The sequence below is a fragment of the Felis catus genome, chromosome C2 (genome assembly GCF_018350175.1).
Source record: "Felis catus isolate Fca126 chromosome C2, F.catus_Fca126_mat1.0, whole genome shotgun sequence".
Taxonomy (NCBI): Eukaryota; Metazoa; Chordata; class Mammalia; order Carnivora; family Felidae; genus Felis; species Felis catus.
Genome location: NC_058376.1, coordinates 67,990,225 through 68,009,941, shown reverse-complemented (window position 1 = coordinate 68,009,941; position 19,717 = coordinate 67,990,225). Strand labels below are relative to the sequence as shown.

The following is a 19,717-nucleotide window of genomic DNA, read 5'->3' as shown; positions in this document are numbered from 1 at the left end:
TAAATGCCCCAGCCATATCCCTGAATTGCTCATTAAGTATCATAGCCCTACAAGGGGAATTAACTGCAGCTAGAAAAGAAGGTTCATTCTCTTCAATACACAAACAAGAATGTGCATGGCGGTTCAAATGAAGTAGAAAGGTCAACCACAAATTGAGGGCTCTCCTAAGGATTAATAATAAAAATAGCTGCCATGTATTGCATTAGTCAGGTATTATGCTAAGGAGAAGCTGTCTCATTTTATCCTCTCCTCAATCCTGTGATGAAGCCACAATTGTCACCCCCATTTTACAAAAGGGAAAACATACAAAGAGGTTAATAGGCACACAGCTAGGCAAGTGGCAAACCAAGATTTCATCCTGGGTCTGTCTCACCTCAAAGGCTATATGTTCTTTTTTTTTTTTTTTTAATTTTTTTTTAATGTTTATTTATTTTTGAGACAGAGAGAGACAGAGCATGAACGGGGAGGGGCAGAGAGAGAGGGAGACACAGAATCGGAAGCAGGCTCCAGGCTCCGAGTCATCAGCCCAGAGCCTGACTCCAGGCTCCGAGCCATCAGCCCAGAGCCTGACGCGGGGCTCGAACTCACGAACCGTGAGATCGTGACCCAAGCTGAAGTCGGATGCTCAACCGACTGAGCCCCCCAGGCGCCCCAAAGCCTATATGTTCTTAACCACTAAACAAAAACACAGAGAGGGGCACCTGGGGGGCTCAGTCGGTTAAGCAACCAACTTCTGCTCAGGTCATGATCTCGCGGTTTGTGAGTTTGAGCCCCGCATCGGGCTCTGTGCTGACAGCTCAGAGCCTGGAGTCTACTTCAGATTCTGTGTCTCCCTCTCTCTCTGCCCCTCCCCTGCTTGCACTCTGTCTTTTTCCCTCAGGAAATGAATAAACATTTAAAAAGTTAAAAAAAACACACAAAATAACGTGAGAGATGATACATCTTTCAGTTTTGTGACTCAAATGAGGAATATCTTACACAGTAATTTATATTATACCCTGAACATTGATCATTCCTTCAGGTTTTCGTCAATATTATAACCATGTTGGAATATGACTTGTGTATACACATATGTAGAAACCTCTGGCCTTCTCATAAGCACCTATTTTATTCCTAAGTAAGCGTTTCAATGAGGGGTGTGTTTTCAGAAAGAGCAGAGAGCAACTTACACAGTTTCTTATAGGAGGCATTACTTTGGCAAGGTCCCTGCATTCCAGAGAATGGATTTGTCAGACATTTAGACTTGACCTGACTCAAGAAGATCAACCAATACCAAACTTCCAATAAAGTGAGACTTACATTCACACACTTAAGAAATTTCCAATTCATGAATGACAGTGAGTAAATGACTCCCAAGCTGACTGAAATACTCGTATCTACCGGTATTTCATGATGATAAGGTTTACTGGATGGAACAGAGTATCTATAAAAGTCGATGGATCATCGTTCCTTTGGCTATTTAACAAATATTTATAGCATATCTACTTTGCGCCAGACACAATGTCTCAGAGTAGGGAATACCTTCTCTAGGGACATGCTGCTGACATCCTTCACGTTAGGTGCTCTGGACAGTTGCTGCAGCCCTGAATCTGCCAGATTCCTGCTGTCTGGGTCCACTTTTCCAAACCACTTGCAGACCATCTGCTTGTTATTCATACTTTCTGTGTTATTGACGTTGACTTAGTAACAATTTTCTTTCACATTTAGTTCAAAAGCCTTGCCTAGTTGTTTCTAACCCTGTAATACATCCTTACTTTTTTTTTTTAACTTTAGAGAGAGAGAGAGTAGGGGAGAGGGGCAAAGAGAGAAAGGGAGAGAAACTCAAGCAGGCTCCATGCTTAGTGCAGAGTTAGACGTGGGGCTTGATCCCAAGATCCTGGGATCATGACCTGAGCTGATATCGAGAGTCAAGACGCTCAACAACTGAGCCACCCAGGTGCCCCACATCCTGGTATTGAAAATGACTTCTAGAGAGAGATATTTTTTATTCATTTTACACATGACAGATGTTATATTTATCAGCAGATAATGCTATCCCATTTGTTTTATTTCCAAGTCCTTGGACAGGGATGCAAAAGAAATACCCTGTCATGACCTCTCCAGGTACTAAATATGGTACGACTGAGGGCTTTTTGCTCTGGATATAGCAGCTGCAAATACAATTGATGAAGAAAATGTCCTACAGATTAAGAAACTTTATTGTTAAAGTTCAGGTGCAAAGCCAAATCTAGTCTTTACCTCATTATTTACCATCTTTCCAATGAAGTAATTACTGCCAATTGAATCAACTTTAGATAAGGAAGACACTGGGTAGTGGCTCCAAACCCTTGCAGAGATTAGTTTTTTAAAAAAGACACTCTGTTAAAGGATCTGCGTGGCAACACACACAAATTTTTGTCTATAGAATTATGTAATAATAATTACAACAAGAGCTAACATACATTGAATGCTTACTGTGTGCCAGGTAGAGTTTTAAGCACTTTACAAGAATTGATCACCTATTCAGTCTACAGACAACGTGTGTGCACATACCTTTTTAAAATGAATCTATGTTTTGTTAATTATAAGAACATTTACCTATGTTTCTCTTCTTGAGTGACACATCCACAGCTTTAGTTCAGTGTCTAACATGCAAGAAGCAGAGCATGAATGTTTGTGGAATGAATGATTATATTTCGCCTTGGAATGCACATTCTTTTTTTTTGATATACCAGATTTTGGTTTTCTTTCCAGCTTTTCTATTCTCGTTTCCCCAAGATATTCTAATAGATTGTGGTACTGCATAATTTGGGGCTGGAATTGCTATTCTCTAGCACTTACCAAAAGGCTGCTTTAGATTTGTGGCAGTGGGAATGGGGATTGACAGAGTGGATGAGGTCAGGTGTGGTATGTGCAGGTGGACGGAGGGATTTTGATGACAATGGCTGAAAGCCCCACTTATGACTCTCCTGTTTTTCTTCTTACAGGCTTTCAGTGCTGAAATGGCAAAGAGTAAGTCCAGGCTACAGGGTTTCAATAATTACAGTGGTGAGTACGAAATTCACAGCCTTAGAAGTAGAGTCTGCCCACCAGAAATTCATTCTCTTCTTTATCATCTGAACTAATGGAAGGGAGAAGAAGAAATAAGCCAAATATATTTCACTATGCTTCTGCTTGGACACCAACCTGCTTTATATCTGATCATGATTCTATTTTTGCTCAGGCCAGTCTCATGATATGAATAGAGAGAAGCTAAGCCACAGTGGGTAATCCACAGTGTGGGTAGTCCATTCATAGATAGCTGTCTATACTTTTTCCCTAAGAAAAAGTTCTGCCCTTCATAAGATGACGAAGCCAATTACTCTTTCTGCTCTGAATGGGGTTACATCTAAATGGAGATACTCATTAGTCATTCTAGAAAACACATCTAGGTAATACCAAATAGTAATAAATGGATTAAGCTGATGCTACCCAAACTTGGGTAATCACTGGGATCATAACAGAAACTTTAAACAAACAGACAAACAAACAAAAATATGTATAGGCCCCAACTGTGTAGATTCTGATTCAGGAGCTCTGGGTCTGGGCCAAGCATGTATATTTTTCAATGGCCCCCTAGTCAATTTTGTTGCTGAACTAGGTTTGGGGATCACAGGACTAAACTAATCCTGGTTGGTGTTAGAGAAAGATTAACTTTGTCTCATAACTCCTTTTCTTTAGTGGAGTTTGAGTTGATGGAGTTAGAATTGCCTCCTGACAGCTAGGATGTATACTTTGGAAATAGTACACATCTACAGTATTCTAGAAATAGTATTAATCTACGGTATTCTATAAATCTTAAAAACACTAGACATTCAACCAGCAATAGAAACTCTCAGGCTATTTCCCAGTAGGGTCACAATGGTTTGCTTACACCCTTTAACAGAAGAGTTTGCTTATGGATATGCTGTGGTCCAGCAGTGCTGGAGAGCTGTGGTCTGTGGCTGTGCCTCTTAGGAACCTGCTTATTTATCTGTAAAACGATAATGACAGACTTTTGTGAGGATAATTGGAGATCATGTATGAAAAATGTTCTGTAAATGCAAAGCATTAAATAAAGGCCATGGAATAATGAGCAAGAGGATGGACAGACAACCCAGGTGGCCCAGAGGAGGGAGAGATTCCTTCTGACTGGAAGGGATCAAGAATGACTTCTTGGACAGGTGGATCTAAGTTAGGCTTTGAGGATGGCAGATTTTCAATGGCAAGAGCTGGTGGGGTTGGGCACCCGAGGTGAAGAAAACCCACAGAAGCAAATAAATGCAGTACATATATGGGGAACTTCACTGAATCTAGGAAAGGTAGCTAGGAGTCTTAGATGAGGATAATACGGAAAAGGAACATACAAATGTCTCTATGTCGTTAGCCTGAATAGTAGGGCCAGAGGTTACCAGTTATTTCAGTAATTTTTGAGGGCAACTATAAAAGAATTATGATAGCACAGGACAATAATTGACATTTAAAATGGGTTAATGGTGATGATCTCAGGTTATCAAGGAAAAGTTAAACAAGAAAGGCAGGGAAATGTGTTTTCATTAGAAATATTTAAGTAATTAAATAAATAATTTAGCTAATAAATAACTAATGTGTTTTGGTGCTAGAAGAGTATCCCTTAGTGATCTGAACCAGTAGTTACCCAGAAGAACAATTCTTTTTTTTCTGGTAGTGATGAATAAATGAAATATCACCATGTATTACTTCTATTTTCTCCTAAAAAGTAATATAAGCTCCCAGGCAGAACAAGGGTTAAAAACAAACAGACAAGCTCCTATGCCTCCAATTTAAGAACTCTTGTCACTTCTTTAGTCTAAAACATTGGATTTTATTTTTATTCAAAGGAAGCCACCCTCCCTCTCTTACTTCTAGGTCTGTCTTGGTACTATTTCATAGTTCCTGGTACCACCCAACTGTTATGTAAGGGTAAAAGAAGCTAATTACTGCTACTAACCTGGGATCACTCCTGGGGAGGCAGACTGCCCACACCTACTAGCTCCATGACCACCACTTACTAGTCCTATAGCCATGGGCAAGTTACTTAATAACTCTGAATAAGTTTCCTCATTTGTAAGAGGGGGCTGTTAATAGCAGCCTCCCCTATCCCGTAGGGTTGTTAGGAGTGAACAAAATAATTTATGTGAAGCACTTAGAGCAATGCCTAGAACATGGTAAGTGCTCAATTTACTTTTACCTTTCAAAATACGTTTTTGAGATTCTTCTGAATAGCTGAAGTTCACTCCTTTTTATTGCTATAATAATATTCCATTGTTGAAGAGCAATTGAGTCATTTCTAGTTTTTTGCTGTGACGAATGAGAATGTGAACTTTCTTGTACATATCTCCTGATACACACATGCAAGAATTTCTTTGCAAGATATAATTATAGGAGTGGTTGTTCCAGTTTTACGTCCGTCACGAATATATACAGGAGCCCCTGCTCTATATCCTTCCACAAACTTGGTATTGTCAAGCTTATGAATTTTTGCCAACCTGGTGGGTAATTTTTCATATCCCTGATTACCAGTGAAGATGAGCATCTTTTCACACATATAGGGGCCCTTTGTGTTTCCTTTTTTGTGAAATCTTTTGCCTGGCTGGCTACTAGGTTCTTTCTTTTTCTTGATAATTTGAGAGAATTCTTTATGCATTCTAGATACTGCCTCACCTATCAATTTCCTCTCAGTCCATTGCCCCCTGAGTTGGGTTTTGTTTTTTTTTTTTTTCAGTTTGGGTTCAGGGTCACTCTAATCCATCTAAGAGATTCCTCTTCTTTATATATATCTTTGCTTGTTATGGAGGGGGGTTTTAGAGAGGGGTACACATGGGTACCCCCTTTATTCCACATGGGTTGGAATAAAGTTCCATTATCTTTTCTGCTGGGATATACCATGTCAAGCAATAGGAAGTGCTAAGCTCCAGATTCTGTGGAGGTATAACATGTCCTTTTCCATACAGGTGATATATAAAAAGGAATCCCAGGTAGTAGAATTATGAGTAGTTCTTCCTTTCATTATATTTGGGTAACTTTCTAATTTTTCAAAAATAAATGTACTATTTTTACAATCAGAAATACTCATATTGTTCAAAAAGAATTTTCACTCTTTAAGTTCTATGGCTTTCAGAGATGTTTGATTTCAAACTCGGTAGTACCAAGAGGTTAAGGAAACTCCCAGTCAGCAGGAAATAAAGGCTTACCTCATTTTATTGAGCTTCACAGATACTGCTTTTTTTTTTTTTTTTTTTACAAATTGAAGATTTGTGGTAACCCTGCATCGGGCAAGTCAGTTGGTGCCATTTTTCCAACAACATTTGCTCACTTTGTGTCTCTATAGGACATTTTGGTGATTCTCACAGTATTTCAAACTTTTTCACTATTATTATGTTTGTTATGGTCATCTGTGATCAGTGATTATGACTCACTGGAAGCTCAAATGATGGTTAGCATTTTTTAGCAACAAAGTGTTTTTTAATTAAGGTATTTACATTGGTTTATAGACATAATGCACACTTAATACACTAAAGTATAGTGTAAACATAACTTTTATCTGCACTGGGAAACCAAAAAATTCATTCGACTCACTTTATTGCAGTATTCATTTTATTGCGGTGATATGGAATCCAAACTGCATGTATGTCTATAATAGTTGGTTAACATCCAGGGTGATATCAAGGTGAACTCACCTGTGAATTGACAAATGCAACAGAGCAGCAGCAAGACATGAGAGAGCCAACCCCTTACAGGCTCCACCGTTCTCAAGGAGACTGTAAACCACACATTTAGATTTCCTTTGTATCCAACACAGCTCTCAGAGCTAGGCACTTAATTGAAGTTGCTGCTGCTGGCAGTGGTCACGATATCCTCGGGGCAAATATTGGCATTGGTGTTTTGTTCTGCTCCGGTTTAAGGCCCACCTGCCTTCTGTGGTTGTTCATGATAGTCTTTTCAGTCCCCCAGTTGACCAGAGAGGAGAAAAGAGAAAATGGGCTCAAAAGTAAATCTCCTGCCATCAGCCTGATGGGATGCAACATGGAAAAGATGAAGGAGGCCCAAGCGTGGATCCGAAGAATACTGACCCTCCAGGACCACCACATCATTGAGAATTATCATATACTCTACCTTGGAAAAAGGGAACATGACATTTTGACTCAGCTTCAGAATAATTTAAGGGTCTCTATCTCAGAGATTATCAGTCTGGAAAAGGTAATTTTAGAGATTAAAGGAGCCCAGGCTAGCCTCGTTGAGGTGGTTATGAACATTGAACATATGCTGTGTGAAGTTCAAGAGGAAATGGCAAGAAAAAAGGAGCTAGCCCTTTGGAGCTTGTCAGGTGAGTAACTTCCAATTGAGTTGAAAAGTCGGCTCTCCCAACTGTTCATTCTTATGGGTGTGAGTGCACCTGTATATATGTGGGTAAGATATAGCATGGGAGAGAGAACAAACCATGTTGGTTCTGTGTTAAGCCATAAACTTTTATAAGTTTTTTGGCTCTCTTTCTACCAGCAAGGTTAATTAGAAAATCAACACACACACACACACACACACACACACACACACACACACACGTACGTGAGTGATTGGATTTACTTATGATGAAATGGATTGCCTAAGAAGCAGTTAAATGCCTAGCAGTTAAAAGCCTAGGATAACATAAGCCCAGGCTCTGGGGAAAAAAGTGGATCCTTAATTCTACACATGGAATGTTCAAATTTAGACAGACACATTACACTTGATTAATTAATTTCTTTGAGTTCTATTGCATTTATGTATTGTTGCTAGCAGCATTAGGAACCCTAAAATTACTTTGAGCTCCCTCACCAAAATAAATTATTCATTCTTACTGTGAAGTACGCTCAAGTATCTCTCATGCAGTGGGGCAAAATTCATCATGATGACTGGGAATTTGGGTTTGGAGATATCCTTTTAACATAGCCCTAGAGCTAAGAAATTATACCATTGAAAATGCCACCTTGAGAAACAGAGACTTATTTCATTTATTTATTTGATTAATGTATATTGTGTCTATGGTATGTGCCAAGCATTGTGCTGGGTGCTGGGGATACAGTGATAAGATGGACGTTGTTTCCACTCAAAATCCAAGTAAGGATACTGAGAAGCAAGCAGGTTAGTTATGAAAGAGGAGGGTTAAAGTGCTCTGGGAGCATCTCGGGAGAGGCACTGTGATATTGCGATTTATAAGATATGTTTGGTCATTCAGATGACCAAAATATATGGTCATATACATTTGGTCTTCGTCAACATTTCTGGCTTACAACTCTCAAAGCCCTTGGATTTCCTAAGTGTTGAGAGTGATAAAGATGTCTTTTGTTATGTTAAAGAGGTGACTCTGGAAAGCCCCTAAGAACGGGACTGGTCACTAGGACACCAAACCCTGTGGTTGGAGGATTGGAACTTTCAGTGTTCCCCCACCCAACCTCCAGGGAGGGGGCTGGAGGTTGAATCAGTTGCCATTGACCAATGATTTAATCAGCCACGGCTATGTATGGACCTCAGTAAAAACCCAGGACAGGTTCAGAGAACTGCCAGGTCAGCGAGCACGTGGAGAGTTTTAGTGCATATAAGTTGCATGTAGGGAGAGTGGCTTGCTAGGAGAGAGCATGGGAGCTCTGCACCCTGTCCCCATTCCTTCCTTGCCTTATGCATCTTTTCTGTCTGGCTGTTCCTGAATAATATCCCTGTATAATAAACCAGTAATCTAGTACGTAAAATGTTCCTCTGAGCTGCTCTAGCAAATTAATTGAACCTGAGGAGGAGATGTTTTGACCAGCTGGTCAAAAGTACAGGTAACAACCTGGACTTGCAAATAGTGCCTGAAATCCACAGAGAAGGTCATTGGAATCTCTAGTTTGTAGCTAGTCAGTCAGAAGCACAGGTGACAACCTGGCTTTTGACTGGTGTCTGAAGTATGTGTGTGTTGAAGAGCAGTCTTGTAGGACTGAACCCCTAACCTGTGGAATCTGATGCTATCTTTGGATAGACAATAGCAGAATTGCTTGGTTGTACATATGGGAAACCCTCCTACACACAGAGACTTTGAAATTGGTCTCAGGATACCAATTTAGGCACTTAACCCAGACTTGGGAGGTCAAGGGAAGGCTTCTCAGAGAAGGTGTCATAAATGGAGAATGAAGAATAAGTAGAGAAGTTCCTGGGTGTCTTAGTCAATTGAGTGTGCTGCTCTTGATTTCGGCTCAGGCCAAGATCTCATGGTCGTGAGTTCAAGCCCTGCTTTGGGCTCTGCACTAGACGTGGAGTGTGCTTGAGATTTTTCTCTCTTCTCCCTCTGCTCCTTCTCTGCTTGCTGTCTCTCTCTCTCTCTTTCTCTCTAAAAAAAAAAAAAAAAAAAAAAAAAAAAAAAAAGAATAAGTAGAAATTAGTAAGGTAAAGAAACTTTTCAAGCAATCAGACCATAGCAGGGTCTAGATTATGAAAGACTTTATAAATCACATGGAAGAGTTCAGAGTTTTTCTTGAACAAATGGGGAGCCTTGAAGGATTTTAAGCAAAGATAAGGTCAGACTTGTAGAAAGATCACTGTGATGTTGATGGGTTGGTACAAAAATTCATATGTGAAATTTTAAAGGGCACCTTATTTTCACTTGTGTTTGTAAAAATAATTCAGGCAGATGTGGTCAAAGTGAGTGGGGGTATACAGTAAGTGTTTTATCCACATTCCCCAGAAAAACCGGTGTCAAAGAACATGCACAAAAATAATACACAAGGATAAGACCAAAGATTTTAATTTCTACTTAGTTTGAATTGTAATGACTGTGGATATTTAAATTGACTCTGATACTTTCCAAGAGAACAAGAGGCAAAAAAAACACTGGCCTATAAAACTTGTGACATTACTTTAAACTAACTGCATTCATAAGGTTGATCCACTCTCCCAGCAGTTGGCAATTTAGTCATGTGAGTCCCGTGTTCTGGTGCAAGGTGGCATTTTTGATAGGTGATGACTAAGCATAGTATTCCACAGCAGTGTTTCAGAGTTTCCTACAGACTCGCCCTCTCTTAATCAGATTAAGACCTTCATTAACAAAATGGATACATTTTCAATGAGTTATTACTACAAGAAACATCAACTATCCGTCAGAACAATAAAATTTAAATAATAGAAGTTAGGGATTTCCTCTTTTATGCTGCTTTTTAAATCCTTCCTGGTGAGTGCTTCTTCAGTGCCCAACCCAGGGCCAGGCATATAATAGGAGCTCAGTAAATGAGTTGCTGAACTTAAGTGAACTGAATTCTATTACTATACTTTATTAATGTCAGCTATTGCTCTTGAGATTTAATTTACAGTCTCTTCCTTAGAAATTTCCTGGGTTTGGAGTTTTTCTGCTATGAAATTTTGTCCTTCCTGCTTTCCAGATTTACAACTTGGCCCCTCTAGTGACTCTCTTAGGATTTATTATCTGCTTTTTTGTGGTTAAATTGAGACCACTCAATTAAATAATGTGCTGGGAATTTTGTCATTTTTGTGTACTTGGGTTTACGTCAAACTGAAAATAAACTGCAAGAAAAGAAGTCTTTTTGGTAGTGGTGGTGGGGTCCATTTGTCCACCTGTGTATTTTGTCCAATAAGGAGTTGCTGGGCAATAACAGGTTGTCCCTTGAATTTAAAAAGGAAGGAACGAAGGAAGAGAAAAAGGAAAAAAGGAAGGAAGGGGGGAAAGACAGGACACCATAGACTCTGAATCTCCAAATTTTGCTCTTTGTGGTTGGGTGGCATATGAGTGATACATGTACCAAATATTCTGCCTTGCCACTTACAGAAAGCACTGATGAAAGCCAGGTTTATACTCCTGGGTATGTACCTATTAGGTATGTGATATCGGGCAAGTCACTTACTTCTCTGGGTTTCAATTTCCTTCGTTGTAAAAGTGTGTTAATTATAATTATTTCAGTGGTGGTGTTAACATGCTCAAATGAGGTTGAGATATGAAATCTTTTTGAGAATCTTGAAGTTTTACGTAAATGTCATACTGTTTTTCGTCATTCCTTAATGTTTTGTTATGCCTGTATCTTTTTGTTGGTGAGCATCCTGGCTAGAAATATAAACATTACCTATTGGCAACACAATTCTACATCATCATTACAACATTGATGGGGGAAGTATATACTAATGCTCTTTTTTCTCTCACCCCCTCAGCCTCATAATCCAAATCATGTGAGGACAAATTTATTAGCCCCCTCTCTTATCCTATGACTTCTCCTTATATGATACTCTCCTTGCATGCCTAAACATGTAAGGCATACAGTGTAAACTGGCTAATCTATTCCTTTAAACATCTGTAATTTGTTTCATTGCATTTCTTTGCAAACCTTTTTCATCTCACAGAGTATTGAGACCAAGTTTTGTGTTACTCGTTTTTAGGACAATGGACTGATTGGCAACCCAAAAACCAGGATGAAATGAAAAGGAATACATTTCTGAAATGCCTAAAGCTTTCAACTGAGGAAATTCAGAATCAGAAGAAACAGTTTGAAAGCTGTGGTTTGCAGGTTATAAAGGTATACTTAATTAAGGGAAGGGTTTGACCTGTTGTGGGTGTATAACCAAAAGAAGAATTCACCTGCTGATGACTCTAAGCCAGCTGCTCATTGACCTGGAACCCTGGGATTAAGACTGAAAGTGGGGCAGGGATGGGCACCAGGAGGTAGAAATGATGTCAGGATATACAGAAGCACCGAAGAAGATTTGGGGGAAAGTTATCTGCAAAGTGAAAGAAATGGAATAGCATATACCACACTGTATTATAATTGTTTACCTATTTTTACCTCTCATTAAACTGTGGGCTCTTAAGAAGGCCAAGAATGTGTATACACTGTTGACCAATTCGTTACCACTTCTTGGCACATAGTGAGTGCTCAGTGAATTTTTATTAAATGGATTTATCAAAGAAGGGACAGGGAGTTTTGAAGAGACAGAAGTCAAAGTAGGAGAGGGTTGGGGCTCGGAGAGACTCTTTAAAAACTTTATATAAAAAGTAAATTGCTTGCAAAGTAATATGCACGTAAGAACCATTATCTTTGAAGTGGAGTATCAGGCACTTGAAATACGGGTTCTCACCCTTTTTTTTTCAGTTTTTTCAGTTTTTCATATCCTTGGGTCATAGGTGGAGGAAATTGACAATGTGTTTCTCATGGCTGTCTTCCAAAGAAAGAAGAAAATGGTGGAAGAAAGAACACATAGGGATCCTGTGAGCCACAGGTTGTTTCAGCAAGTTCCTTACCAGTTCTGTGAAGCAGTATGCAGAGTTGGCTTTCAAAGAATGTACTCGATGCCCTGTGGTAGGTATTAGCCCCTCATCACTGGGGGCTCTATATGTGGGAACTGGTAAGCAGACATCAGCAGATGACTCACCACTAATAGTATTTGTTGCTGTGGTGAGGGGATCGCTTGTAATTGGGATTTTGTGGTAAAGTCATTTGGAAAGGGTCATATTTTTTATTTTTCCTTCATATTTTTTATTGCTGATGGGTTTAATGTTGACGAAAGTGAACGGTGAGACTACAGTTCACTGTTTTTCTCTTTTCTGTGGTCATGTGTTTTATCTGCAGAGAGCACCCTGAAGCTCTTCTCTCTCTCTCTCTCTTTTTTTTTTTTTGGCTTATTTCCACAAAATTATTATCAACATTACCAAACCTCATCCCTTAATCAAAAGAGCACTTTCCTGAACTTCATAAAGTTGCTCTTTTCTCTTCCATCCTCTTCATTTCCTGTAGGCTGCTAGTGAATGAATTAGATATCTGGCAGGGGAAGTAAATAACATCTTAAGATCCTTTTCAGCTATGGGGCTTCTATGTGTAGCTCTCATGTCTCTTTTCAGTTGTACGAAAATATTGCATACTTAACTGCTGTTTTATCCCCTTCAGATGTCTCCAAAGGAGCCTAAGAAGTTTAGTGATGATCGTGATGGATACCTAACGATGAGGCTTGATTTTGCCTGATCTATTGACTATGTTCTTGATCTTTATCTTTCAAAATATATAGCATGACCCTTGCTGTGAAGCTAACTCCAACTCTTGATTTCTAGAAAGCAAAGGGTCTAGAAATCATCTTCTCTTTGCCCCAGAGAGAACATAAACAATACCTGGAGTAAAAATTGAACATGGAAAATTCCTGGGGGTAAAAACTCACAAGTGAATCCCCACCAAGAAGTCTTCGATTGTAACTAGAAAAGTGATATTGGCAAAGGCTTAAAAATTCACAACATCCATTTGCTCCTAAACCCATTGTAACTGGCCTTCTCTGCACTCCCCCTCCCTACCCTTACCTAAACTATTCTAAGACCATCACTGTCCTATTTTTCAAATCCAGTAGTGCCTTCTTTTCAATCCTGTGGCAGACACTGCTAATTGCCTGCCTGACATCTGTACATGTCTTTTTCCCTAAAAGACACATACACCACCTCCCAAGGAAGACAGCTTCCAAATCTCATCTTGTCTCATCATCAGCTTCAAATACAGAAAGTCCTCTCTTAAAGCTTAAAAGCAAAGTAATTGCCCTAACCCACTTGTTATATAATGAGAGGAGAAGGAGCAGGAAAATTGCAATAAAAACTCCAATTTCTAGGGGTGTCTGGGTGACCCAGTCAGTTGAGCATTAACTCTTGATTTCAGCTCAGGTCATGATCTCACATCGTGAGTTCGATCCCCGCATCAGGCTCTGCACTGGCAGTGTGGAGCCTGCTTGGGATTCTCTCTCTCCTCTCTCTTTGCCTCTCTCTCTCTCTAACAAAATAAATAAACTTAAAAATAAAACCCCTCCCATTTCTAAACGGTAGAAGGAAAGTCACTGGTCCATACCACTAATCATGCTGCTGGATAGGCATAGAGAGGATTCTCTATTCTGGGAGTGGTAAGACCCTTGTTTTCCACTCTGGGAAGAATCTTCCTTATGTGTTGCCACCCTTGGTCATTTCTAGGCCCTTTGCCTATCAGGGGTCCGTGGATTGCCTCAGGGACTAGAATGCTCTCAGGCTGCTGTAGCCAGGCTTGCAGTTTCTTCAGCAGTACAGTTCCTTTAAAACCTCAGCAGGCAGGAAACCTGTTTGCTTCTGGTCAAGTTTGTGTCTTTATAACCCAGCTAAAGGTCTTGTCTCCATCTAGTCTTTAAGCCTTAAGATTCTGGTCTTTTACCTACTGGCCTCTGTGCTCTGTCCATGTCCCTAGGTCTTAGCTTAACACCCACTGCCTGAGGCAGTTCAGATGATTAGAGTCATTATGCCCATAATGTGACTGTACCAACATGTCTGTGGGGAGCATGCTTCACCAAAGGTGCTTGAGAAACACAGGAGATATTTTATTATCCCGAAGTTGTTTTGCAACTCTTTTTTAAACCTCGTTTTTTTTTTTTTTTTGAATGTATATTCTGAGACAGAGAGAGAGAGTGAGCATGGGCAGAGGAAGGGGCAAAGAGAGAGGGAGAAAGAGAATCCCAAGCAGGCTCTGCATTGTTAGCACAGAGTCTGATGTGGGGCTTGATCTCACGAACCGTGAGGTCATGACCTGAGCCGAAATCAAGAGTGAGATGCTTAACTGACTAAGCCATCCAGGTGCCCCTAACCTAGTTTTCATTTGGACTACAAAGTCTTTTTTACCCTGCAAGGTTCCAAATTATGAGACTCTTGGTCAATTCAGATGGCCACCTATAGGCACAGGGGCTTCTATTAATGAAGTTGTATGTATATATTTTCTATATTGCCTTGTATTCCAGCCAGTTCATCTCTTGCTTGTAGGGCTTGGCTGAATGTAGCAAGAAGGAGAATACATGCTTGCAATTTTTTTTATTGGGTTCATTCATTCATTCCACAAGTGTTTCTTGAACACGTTCTATAAGTCAGGCCCTGTGCTAGGTGAGAGGAATACCACAGTAAACAGAACACACAGAGTTCCTATCCTTAAAATTTATAATCTAGTGAGTCCATCTGTTGCCCACTCTTTAAATGTTCGTGTTTTCTGGAGTTCAAAAGGAATCCTTCTCTTTTGTAACCCTACAGTGTCACCCTGGGTGATTGCACCCATTCCTATGGCTTCAAACTCCTACCTCTATGGATGACTTATGAATTTGTGACTCTGACCCCCTACCTCTCCCCTGACCCGCAGGTCCATATTTCTGACTGTCTTTTGAACATTTCTGCCTAGATGTTCCAGAGCCACCTCAGACTGAACTCTTTTCTTGGCCATACTTTACCCTGAGAAATATGCTTCTCCCCTCCCCCCCAGTACTCCCTAACCTGACTAATACCATCACCATCTATCTACTGGGTCTCCTAAGCTGGAAACTCTACCATCTTCTACTCCTTCCTTCCCCTCATTCTTATGTCCAGGCAGTCACACAGCCCTACTGGTTCTCTCTCGGTGACCTTTGCAGCCCAGTCTCACCTTTCTATTCCTACTGCCTTTGTTGTTCTTCCCCTGGGCCTGGACAATCATCAGGTCCTTTCCTTGCCTCAAAACCAACCCTATCCAACCTATCCTTTACTCTGCTACCAGAATTATCATCCTAAAAAAGTACACGTGTTGCAGGGAGTATGGCCGGAGTTGCAAAAGATGAGCCTGCAAACAAAGTGCAGTTAAGTGAAGGTCCTCATACTCGACTCGGAATGAGGTTGGTCATTAGGAAAAGGATTGGAAGTGACTGGATAGGCAGTCTTTCATTTAACATGAGTGGTAATTTTTCAGGTAAAGGAGGGGGATATACTTTATTGTAAGGAGGGGCAGTGGCCTCCAAGTTATCATTTGTGAGTGGCGGTAGAGGCCATTCTGGTGAAGTGTCTTCCTCAGGCGCTATAGCCTTGATTTCTTCAGAAGAAGATTCATCCTTAAAACTATCAGATGTAAAATCCGACTCATCTCCTTCTTCTTGATGAGTTTTTAATTTAGGTGAACTTATATTTTGTTCTGAGTCAGACTGTAAAGGCTATAAAGCCATCTCAGTTAAAGAGCATAAAGACCAAACTTTTAAAGAAATGATATCTCCATTTTGATAAGCGTGCCTAAGTGTTTTCATAATCAATCTCCATTGTTTAAGGTTTAAAAGATTTTTTCTAGAAGGGTTAAACCAATAGCAATGTTTTTTAAACAAGTACCAGAGCTCATCAAAATACATGCTTGTTTAATATCTATTTTTCTAGTCGCATACAAGGTAAAACCCCAAACCCCTTAGCAAAGCACGTAAGGCCCTAGCCCCACATTATTCACCCACCTTGTCACTATGTTCCTCAACACTTCAGCCATGAACTGCTTAAGAGTTTCCTAAATGTGCTGGAGATTTCCTGCCTTTATGCCTTTGCATGTGGAATGCCTTCCTCTCTCATCCTTTTTTAGCCCGCAAAGTCCCATTCTTTCTTCCAGACATAGCTCAAATGGCATGTCCTGGTTGACACCTTCCCTAACTCCTGCAGGCCCAGGAACTTGCTTCCTCTTCTGTCCTCCTGCACTTCTGGTATTCCTTTGTTACCACATCTGTAACTCCAATAAGTATCAAAATTTACAGTTCCACAAAACCTGGGTGTGGGTCTTGTCTTCTTTATTGCTGTAAAATGGAACTTTACCTACATCTCATGCTCCTATGTCTGCAGATGAGGAAAACTCTTGATGGTTCAAGATGAACTCAGTCATTTTCAGAGTTTTCTTAGTCCCTTTGGGGTTTAAACTCAGTTCCTGCAAGGTGTTCCCCTTCTTCTCTTCTGAGAGTGCTTTAGATTATGCGACAGGCATTTGTGAGGAAGGTGGTTTGGTGCATGGTCTGCATCTATCTGTTCTCTGCCTCCCAATGTCCTCTGCTAGATAAGCCATCCTGGGCATCAGTCATTAGCACCCTCCAGTGCTTAAATTCATGGTGCCCTTTGCTCTTAGTGTCTCCACAGGGCACTCTGTTTTTCATGCTGAGGGAATTCCTTTCCAAGCCAGTGTCTGTGCCTGTCCTAGAGCACAGGAAATTTTTGAGTGTGCACATCCTCCAAGCTGAAGTGCAAGGTCTTATATAGCAGTCCTCAACTGTTCTGGACATCTTCCCCAGCCATTGCTACTTTTCACTTAGATGCCAGACTGGAGGAGGGGGCTGTACCCAGTAGAGTCAGGCAATGGTTCCTTCTACTTTAGAAGTCCCCCTCCCTGTTTTTCCGAGATTCTTGTTGTTCTGCCCCATCTCGACTCCCAGGGCTCTTTTGAGGGAATGGAGCAGTGAAGTGAGCCCCTTCTCAGAATCCCCAAGAGTTCTAGTCATGTCCTCTCTGGTTCTTCTCTTCCTACCAGGTGAAATGAAGAATTTTTATTTATTTTGAAGTGAGAAAATTATTCTGAGAATATCTTTCATCCTTCTCTCCTCTGTTACATATGGCATAAACACCATGCTATGAATTCTTTAGGTTTTTATTAATTTTTATTTATTTTTAAAGTTTATTTATTTATTTTGAGAGAGACAGAGAGAGCATGAGTGAGGGAGGGGCAGAGAGAGAGGGAAAAAGAGAAAATCCAAGCGGGCTCCACACTGCTAGCACAGAGCCTGATGCAGGGCTCAGACTCCCGAAACCATGAAATCATGACCTGAGCCAAAACAGAGTCGGATGCTTAACTGACTGAGCCACCCAGGCGCCCTGAATTCTTTAGGCTTTTAGATTTTTGGTTCAAAAAACCCTTTTCTCTCTCATAAAACCTAACTTTCAAGACCACAGTCTCTGCTTTGATTAAAATTAATTACATAGGATATAATTATACACACACACACACACACACACACACACATACACACACACACACACAAACACACACAACTGACCTTATTCTAAGCTCTATCCTTTTTTCCCTGAGTAATAAGTAGGAAGAACTCAATGGGTGGAGGAATCAAGAGCAAGAAGAAACTCCCAGGAAATAAATCTTTGATTTTTATCTCAAAATATTTGCTCTCCACATAAAATTGTGTTTACATGTGGGGAGTTCCCTTTGTGAATTGTTGAGACCAGGGATCATGTCTTAGTCATTTTTTTTAAGCCCCAGAGCTGCATTGTCCAAATGGTTGCCACTAGCCACATGTGGCTATGGTGCACTTAAAATGTGGTTAATCTGAATTGAGACATGCTCTAAGTGTAAATTAATTACACTTGATTTTATTTATTTATTTTTAATTTTTTTAATGTTTTTTTTTTTTGAGTTGGGGTGTGTAGGGGTAGAGAGAGAGGGAGGCACAGAAAGAATATGAAGCAAGCTCCAGGCTCCAGGCTCTGAACTGTCAGCACAGAGCCTGACTTGGGGCTCGAACTCATGAACCATGAGATTAAGACCTGAGCCGAAGTCAGATGCTTAACCAACTGAGCCACCTAGGCACCCCAATATATACTGATTTTAAAGACCACTACCAAAGAAAAGAATATAAAATATCTCCTTAATAATTTTTATATTGATTACATGTTGAAATGATACTATACTGAATATAACAGATTAAATAAAAATAATTACATTAGTTTTACCTGTTTCTTTTTACCTTTTTATGTGGCTACTAGAAAATGTAATAGGACTAGAGAGAGTATACATGTTAGTACCCAAATAGGCAATATGATTCAACGGATCATAATGATCTTTTTTTTTTCTTTTATCAGATCCAAAATATGGAGTTGGTATATACTTCACCAAGAATCTGAAAAACCTAGCATACCAAGTCAAGAATACATCTGCCACAGATGAACTGATCTATGTGTTTGAAGCTGAAGTACTCACAGGCTCCTTCTGTCAGGGTCATCATTTAAATATTTTCCCCCCACCGTTGAGTCCTGGAGACATAGATAGCCATGACAGCGTGGTTGACAATGTCTCCAACCCTGAAACCTTTGTTATTTTTAGTGGCACACAGGCTATGCCTCGATATTTGTGGACTTGCACCCAGGATCATGTACAACCACAGAAGGACTCAGCAGGACCAATGATGCTATCTTCACAGCAGCCTTGGGAAAGATTCTCAAGTGGTAGCTCTGTTGATTAACCTCTGTTGATTAACCTCCACATCATTTTGACAACTGGCATGTCCTTACTTTGGAGGAACTATCCAAATAATGACCATCAGTAAGTCAGAGTGGCTTGAATATGTCAAATGGGTTGTCCATGTGGACTGATTGTGTTATTCAAGGGACCCACCACATCCTCACATCTTAGTTCTTTCATCTTTGTCTTCATCTCTTGGGATTGAGGTGGATAGATCCCAACTAAGACACTCTCAGGACCATTCCCTCTCCTTCAAGTTGTCCTTTCACCTCTTTTACTATAGGTAACAGCAAAAATGTTTTACATGTAATGAAGGGATTTTTCTAGCATACAATCCAAGACTTTTTAGTTTCTAAAATGGATAGTGTAATAGCAGGATGCTTTTGCATTTTCCAGATAATCTTATATAGTGTTTTAGATATCAAAATAAATCACCTTTGTCTGAGTAACTGGCTTTGAAAAGTTATATGTAAAATGACATTATTCGAAGTGGAAGGACATCAAAAGGCTGATATTCTACTGATATCATATTTGGATTCAGCCATATCAAGCAATGCCATTCAAGCATCATGAGGCCAAATGATTAATTCACCAAATATTTCTTGATCATCAGAGGTGTTTCATTTTTCTGGATACTGGGGACATGATGCCAGACAAGACAAATATCTTCAGGCAGCTCGCAGCCTGAATAATCAGAAATG

At 40.1% G+C, this 19,717-nt stretch overlaps 1 protein-coding gene across 7 annotated transcripts in view; it reads left to right on the top strand.

Annotated features, from left to right (window-relative positions):
• The window catches only part of PARP9 (poly(ADP-ribose) polymerase family member 9), a 36,482-nt gene extending 17,017 nt beyond the window's left edge, over positions 1 to 19,465 (top strand). For 6 of the 7 annotated variants that reach the window (XM_006936100.5, XM_045037018.1, XM_006936099.5 and 3 more), the window contains 5 exons: positions 2,967 to 3,027; positions 6,962 to 7,342; positions 11,410 to 11,546; positions 12,152 to 12,326; positions 18,638 to 19,465. In XM_006936100.5, coding sequence (XP_006936162.1) covers positions 2,967 to 3,027; positions 6,962 to 7,342; positions 11,410 to 11,546; positions 12,152 to 12,326; positions 18,638 to 19,017 — 1,134 coding nt within the window. In that variant the 3' untranslated portion in view covers positions 19,018 to 19,465. The remainder of the gene's footprint in view (positions 1 to 2,966; positions 3,028 to 6,961; positions 7,343 to 11,409; positions 11,547 to 12,151; positions 12,327 to 18,637) is intronic. The other variant, XR_006585097.1, reaches the window with a different exon arrangement.
• The last annotated feature ends 252 nt before the right edge of the window (positions 19,466 to 19,717 follow it).